The sequence below is a fragment of the Vespa mandarinia genome, chromosome 9, assembly GCF_050613455.1.
Source record: "Vespa mandarinia isolate Hongniang chromosome 9, ASM5061345v1, whole genome shotgun sequence".
Classification (NCBI taxonomy): domain Eukaryota; kingdom Metazoa; phylum Arthropoda; class Insecta; order Hymenoptera; family Vespidae; genus Vespa; species Vespa mandarinia.
The window spans coordinates 1,472,734-1,480,327 of record NC_140818.1 but is presented as its reverse complement, the minus strand read 5'-3'; the positions used below and the strand labels follow the sequence as shown (position 1 = coordinate 1,480,327).

At 33.2% G+C, this 7,594-nt stretch overlaps 1 protein-coding gene across 1 annotated transcript; it reads left to right on the top strand.

The window, feature by feature from the left end:
* The first annotated feature begins 1,893 nt into the window (after window positions 1–1,893).
* On the top strand, window positions 1,894–5,408 carry LOC146872745 (uncharacterized). The gene is made up of 4 exons (XM_085659477.1): window positions 1,894–2,008; window positions 2,170–2,253; window positions 2,421–4,893; window positions 5,293–5,408. The coding sequence occupies exons 1-4, from the start codon at window positions 1,894–1,896 to the stop codon at window positions 5,327–5,329; spliced, it is 2,709 nt and encodes a 902-aa protein (XP_085515603.1). The 3' UTR covers window positions 5,330–5,408.
* The last annotated feature ends 2,186 nt before the right edge of the window (window positions 5,409–7,594 follow it).

Here is a 7,594-nt window from a genome sequence, read left to right as displayed (position 1 = left end):
CTATGGTACGTCTATTTTAATTACAATATCTTAATGTCTACCTTAAAATACTTTTTTTAATATCTTATCTCACTTTCTAATAGCTAATATCTTACAATTAATGGTTATGTAAAGTAGATACTTCAAATTACCATAATCATTTCGATGAAAAATTAATTTCTTTTCTTCAACGATATCTTCGAACAAATAAAACATATACACACTCATATATGTTTGTGTGTGTGTGTGTATGTGATTTTAATTAGCATGATATTAATAAAATTATGACGGATATTAATTACCGATATAGATATATAATAATTATGTATATAGAATTTCGAAACAGAACTCGTCATAACGGAGAAATAATTAATATCGATCCTGGAGAGACTGGTAGAATGATATGGGATTGCAAGGACGCTTTGGTTTGATTATACCAAGGGTAACAAGAATAAGAGAGAGTGAGAAAGAGAGAGAGAGAGAGAGAGAGAGAGAGAGAAATTCACCCTTATGCATAACATCCCTTGGATTGTCTACATCGTTCTAGCCAATTGGTATTCAGCCTGGCGATCCCCTTAGAACGATGTAACAGCATCGTGGACATGTGTCACCTAGAACGATTTCAACTTGGTACGAACCGGAAATAGCTGTTTAAAATTGCATCGAGGGTCTCCCGTTAAAGGCACGTGCGCTTTTTTTAATGTCTCGACGAACGTTCACGATAATGTCCTTTAAGCTTTTATTAACGGCGGTCCATGTACGTGGCACGAATCGTCATTGCCATTCTCATGCGACATTATGTGTGATCTTACCTTTATCCCGATCCTTTTATCAAATGATAGGTTAAGATAGTTAAATTCTTTAAAAAAAAATAGAAAAATAATATATGAAAAGTTCAATATAATGTATCAAATATTACATTTTCATGTAATGTATTAAACATGTCTATAAATATTTATATATATATATTTTTTTTTTATTTCATATATGTATATATGAAATAAAATTTTATTTACTTGATCAATATTTTTATTAATTAATGATAAATATTTTGTAAAATAAATGATCGATATATATATATTAATATTTTGATTAATATTAAATAATTAAGTGTCAGATTTAAGCAACTCATATTCCATACTGATATTTTATTATAAATATTTATTTGAAATACTGATTGAATAAATAATATGCTACAAGAAATATATATATATATATATATATTCGTTTTCGTAGATAATCTAATATATGTGACATTATGTGGATAACTTTTAAGATCCTAGACGTAGCGTTTAATGTCCTCACTTCAGATCGATAAGAAAACCGTCCAACGGAAAGCGAAGTGTCCATTATGGCATTAACTTTGGCAGAGGGGCTTCCTACTTTTCCCGAGGGAGGAAAAGTTTTGGCAATGATTAACCGAACGCGGTTTCTCTTCTTCTTCTTCCATCAATCGATAGAAGTGGTCTCGCTTGATTTGTTGTTCATAATTATCAAAGAGAGTTTCTTCTTTCTTGTTTCGTAAAATATATCTATACCTATTTATTTTGAATGTTCCTTTGCGAAAGATTTAATTTATCTAATTCCTTCCTCTTTGTTTTGTTTCTTTTTTTTTTCTTCGACGACGACATCTACAGATGTTATATGGAACGATGATAAAGATAGGATGAAAAATAAAATATTAACGAAATCACGTTTTCGCTCGATTCAACAAACGAAAGTGGCAGCGACAAAACAGCAAAGGAATGACATAAAGCAAACAGTCTAGCGAACTTCTCTCGACACGGTCTTTTTTTCTATACAAAAAAAAATAGTCCTCGATAAACGAGCATAATTTTCGACTGATTACCTTCCAAACAAAATTATACCAGTAAAGTTAATAAAAAAGAACAAAAAGAAAATAAAAGAGGCAAAATGTGCGCGCTATTATCATCGACAAGAAGCACTATGTTTCTTCGGCATCACAAGCTTCCAATAGGATTCATGCAAAACATCTTTGGATCTACCTTTAAAAAAAGCTTTTCGACAAGTTAGTCATCGTGAATGCGAATAAAAGTTCTTTTTCTTTTTCTTTTTTCATTTTTTTTTCACACGAATTTTATATACAAATTTTGACCTATTTTCTCTCTCTCTCTCTCTCTTTCTCTCTTTCTTTCTCCCTCTTTCTCTTTCTCCCTCTCTAAATCGCAGCTTCCATTCGAGATAAGGAGGATAATAGTTCATCGAAGAAGACTAGTTTTCTAACGAAATTAAAAAATATCTTTAACAAATCAGGTGAGATATTTGATTAAACGTATATAAATATTTAATGGGATTTTCGAAAAAAAAAGAAATTAAATATCGATATTTTATGAGAACTACGATAATTTTCTTTTTTTTTTTTTTTTTTCTTGACAATAAAATTAACAATAGAGGTTCAGTTCTAAACTAAAAATTTGTAGACAACATCAGCAACGAAGTTCACGACAAGATCGCATATCTTCAATCGGCATTCTCACAAACTGTATATTTAGAGAATAAATTTTTCGATCGGCAAATGAATCACACTTTGGAATCGAGAATGAACAATGACGTTAACAGAGATTTCACGAATATCAATGAACAGACACGAACTGCCAAAAGAATCGAGAATATGTTCGCTTACGATCTAACTGGAATGACCTTGAAAGGAAATCCTGCGATTTTTATGATGAACGATCTTTGGAATAACGAATTTGACAATTTCTATCGATTGATGAAATTTGAAAACTGTATCAACGATTCTCTAATCTTTATTAATAATTGTTCGAAAAATCAATTCGATATGGATCCAAGGAATCAATATCATTTTCCAACACGAACAAGATCGCTTTTCGGCTGTGGTACGTTTCTTCATAGTTCCATCCATGAAGATCATGGAGAAGCTTTAAAAGCGATAAATTTCATTCCACGAAGTCCGAAACCACCTATAAGAGAACCTAATATGCCTGAAAAACGTGATAAGAAAGATAAGGGAAAGGAAAAGAAAGAAAAGAAACCCGTAATTCGTACTTTAGATCGTTACGTTAAAACGTCGAAACATTTTCTTAAAATAAATATCGGAGAGAGTACACAATACGTAAGCAATCTGGCTATGGCACGTACTCCAACGATCTATAATTCGAATATGTCCATTGGTAAAAGATACGTGTCCTCGGGAACGAACAAGTTATTCGAAGATACGGCTACGTCGAATCTTACGAACATATCAAACAAAACGGTAAATATCTTTCCGAAGTCTGATATACCTTCTGATAATTTAGTTTTATCGTTCGATAAGAATTATCAAGCAGCCGATGAGAAAGTGAATGAAAGGGATAAAAACGAAACGGCGGAAGCAATGGAAGATTCCGTATTGAGCAACGACAGTGAAATATCCGCGTGGCAAACTTTGGTCGATAAATCGAAACCACCGCCCGAGAAAAAGATCGAGCAAGAATTGGTAGAGTTACAATTGGATAAGGTATCCATTCGTCCGGAACCACCGATACCTAAATTGGACGTAGAGATGGTGAAACCTTTGAATACTGAGATAAGAAACGAAGATGATTTTATAGAAACGATGAATACTGATCGCAAATCAACGCGAGCTACGGAAAACACTCGAACTTTGGAAAACCATAAAGTTGAGAACAGAAAGTATCACACGGTATCGAATGCGAAAAAAAGATTTTATAGGAAAAAAGATAAATTTCAAGTAATCCTGATTAACAGAAACTTTAGCAAGTCTCGTTCTCCTTCGAACACGGATCCTGAAAGTGCTCAACGATCTAACACTCAAAACCAGCAACTTTCTATAACTAAAGTGCAATCCGATCAGAATGCTTTTGCCAGATCGTCCGCCAGGGAGTCGGAAAATACTGACGAAGGTACTTCGAATGAGAGCAAACGATCCTCGTTATCTACTGACTTTCAATCGGGAAATCGCAAACATGACGAGGAAACGACTGTTAACTTCACTCAAACTTTTGATGCGGTAGACGGCGAACGAGTGATTTCTTTGAATCACACGAATCAGGGTGATGCACGTTTGCCAACATCGGTTACGATTTCGTCACGGCCTAAACAAGAATTGAACGATAATCGATTGGAGAATGATATTATGAATAGCAAAGACAGTCACGAGTATTCTTATTCGAATATGAACGTGGCGACTCACGATGAGTATCCCTATACCTGTTTCGATGAATCTTGTATAGATGAAAATAAATACGTTGATTCTAAAAATGAATTAAATCAAAATGATAATCACGATTCGATTGAAAAACAAATGACAGAAGTTTTAACGAAGGAAAACGAAGAAAGCAAAAAAATTGAAATGATAACCAATACGAATGATGACTTTGTTCGTATACCGGGTGACCCTTATCCATATAGTCGAGAACACTTCAAGAAATGGCGATTACCACGTAAGAAGACGTTTGAGGATACGATTTTAAAGACGTTGCAAAATAAATCAGATTTAAAGAAGATATCGGATAACACTGAACCTCATTCGTCGCAAATTCTTGGTTCATCTAGTGTAGGAAATTTAGAGGACTCTAAGAATTCCTCTATTCAGAAGGAGAAGCAACCGATCAGAGAGATGTCCCATGATTCCCATATTCATGACAAGTCGTATCACGTTATGTTGACTGATAATGTTGAAAATGAAAATCGTTCGAAGAAATTAAAGAAAAATCGTCATTCCATAAAATCTAACAATAGGAAGTTCTATGTTTCCTCTTTCGATCAACAAATAGTTCCTGAATGTCTTCGACGTGGCGTTAACAATCAAGATTCAATGAATAAAATTGACCTGGGAAAGTTAATGGAACAAGTTTCTGGAAATGAAAAATTAATGAAAGATGATGTGTCTCGCCGAGAGAATCATCGTTGGATTCGTTCCGGCTTCCGGTGAGTATTTACCCCGGGTCCTTGTACGTAAATTTTTGTTCTTCCTTTTTGTTTCTTTTTTTATTATTTTTCTTTTTTATTTTTAATTGACGATCCATATTTTTTTACCATTACTGCTCGTTAATTAGCTCTGTAATTTTTTCGTTTACTTTAATCATCGTTATTTATCTGTATAGAACCCGGAGTAAATAGTCGCCGGAACATAGATTTTTTGATGAAAAAAAATTATTTCGGGCTAGTCAAATTACAAAATATAAATATATATATATATATATATATATATATATATATATTTATATATATACATATAATTAGTTAATACGATAAAAATTTTGCGTTAAAAAATTCATAAAATTTTGACGAATATTATAATCGATTTTTTTTTATTCTTCCTCGCAGAGTCTCAGAATCAGAAGGAGCAGGCGGAAGAGCATAATACGTCCAAAAGTAAAAATACCAACGATCAACATTCATCACAAGCAAATGAAAAGAACAATCAATTCGTCGTGGTAAAGGACATTCTCAGTACTCCACAAAATAATAAACACCTGCTCGAGGAAAGGTTTCATCCGGACATTAATCAATCACAAATAGTTCTCGAAAAAGCAGAAACTGAAAAAAAAGGTGTTCCAAAGAATAGTAAGTTAATTGGTTTGATTTCTTTTTTTTTTTTTGTTATTTCTTTTATTTCTATTTTTTTGTCAATAGCCAATCTAACGAAAGAAATCAATTTTTTGTTTTAGAAATCAGCAAATTGATAGAGGGACACAAATTTACGACGGCTACCTCTGTGAAGAAAGAAAAAGAACTAGAGACTGTCACCCGAATTGAAAATGCATCATGTGATTATCCGATTATCGTTTACGCGTAAATTATTGTTCGTTATCTTCTTTTTTCTATTTCCTTGCGAAAAACTTTTTGATAAATAGAATACCTGTAAATTAAAGATTACTATATTAATCGATGTACTATTATTACCGAATAGAATATCATTTGTAAATTATATTCAAAGTGATGAAACAAAGATCGTTGGACGTAAATATAGATCATTCTTTATATTATCAACTTTTATTTTAGCCATGAATACAGAGGAGTTTAAAAGGATTTACGAAATGAAAAATTATTCGTACCTTAAATCCGAGGAGTTCAAGCATACAAAACCGATTAAAATCATTAATCGAAAATCTGGAAAATTTGTCTTGGATGAAGATGATAATAATAATACGACTTAATTTTAATTGATTTCATATTTGAAGTTGCTTATCTAAAAAAAAAAAAAAAAAAAAAAGAAAGAAATCAAATCAAATTAAATCGAATCGAATCAAATCGAATCAATTCATTAAATTTTTATTGATTGTATCGTATCAGCTGTTCTCATATCCAAATTGTATCGTTACGAATATGATGACCAATAAAAACCTAACAATAACGAACGATCTAATCTTAATGTTATTTTTACACGTTTTATATACAAATTTCTTTTTTATCGCTATAAAAAAAAAAGGTAAATATAAAATAAATTCGAGAAAGAAGTCGGTTCGATATTTCCGTTTCTTTCAATTGTTTCTGAACGATGACAGTAACGGTAGTTATTCCTCTTTAGTCTGACATCGATCTGGCGCGATTTAGTCTGACGCGATATATCGGTAAATAAATCCGTATAACGTCATCGTAATCGGACGACTTTTAAACACCGATATAGAGAGAAAGAAAAAGAGAAAAAATACAAAAAATAAAAAAGGAAGAAGGAACCAAGAGATAAGAAAAAAGAAATAGAAATACATTGCGATACCGGTTAATACACAACGTCTTAATAAACAATTCGTCATCGATCTCGAGTAACCTCCTGATAATTATTCATTGCATAGGTTAGACTCACGAAAAAGCTTCGTTTCCTTGGTAAGTAAGTACTTATCGAATACTTGAAAAAAAAAAAAAAGAAAGAAACTATAAGATATCCAGGGAGTTCGTTTTAAGGGAAGGATCTAATAGAGCTCCGTGAAATTATCCTCGTTCATTGGCACGATTGCCTTGGCACGTACGATTAAAACCAGATCGAAGGGTTCGATCTCTCGTATCCACCAAATTGCCGTATACGTGGGGTGGTTGGGTGCATCTTAAGAACCCTTTTTTGCTCTCTTTTTTTAGAAAAAGAAAGAGATAGAGAGAGAGAGAGAGAGAAGATTCGCATTAATCCTGATCCGGCACACCTGTCGAGTAGAAGAGTCACGCTTACTCGCTACATCTTCTCTTCTTCCGTGGCCAGACACGTGTACTTATAGTTCTTCTTCTTCTTCTTCTTCTTCTTCTTCTTCTTCTTCTTCTTCTTCTTCTTCTATCAACCAAAACCCTCTCTTCTCTTCTACTATTTTACTTGTTCTTCTTTTGGATTTCTCATCATCGAACGAACGAACTTTATCGGAATAAATTCGATGCGTGTGTTGCCGTGCCGTTTTAACGGTCACGAAAGAGCTCCAATGTAACCACTCGTAGAGGTTGTTATTTAAAGGCAACACGATCTCCAAATTCAAAGACCTATCTAATCATTCAAATCGCGGGCGTCCTGCCAGTCTAATCGCCCTCGTATGAGCATGCCCGATGATTCTTCGGAGGCTTTTACTTACGCTTTCCAGTCCCAAGGCCTCGTAACAAGTAATAAAAGCAAAGTTGGCAGTAATGCCAGACGCAGACACTGTGGTCC

Coding starts and splice junctions, on each gene's coding strand:
- LOC146872745 (XM_085659477.1), top strand. CDS start 1,894: ATGTGCGCGCTATTATCATCGACAAGAAGCACTATGTTTCTTCGGCAT. Junction 2,254..2,420: donor AAATATCTTTAACAAATCAG/GTGAGATATTTG, acceptor AAAAATTTGTAG/ACAACATCAGCAACGAAGTT. Junction 4,894..5,292: donor TGGATTCGTTCCGGCTTCCG/GTGAGTATTTAC, acceptor TCTTCCTCGCAG/AGTCTCAGAATCAGAAGGAG.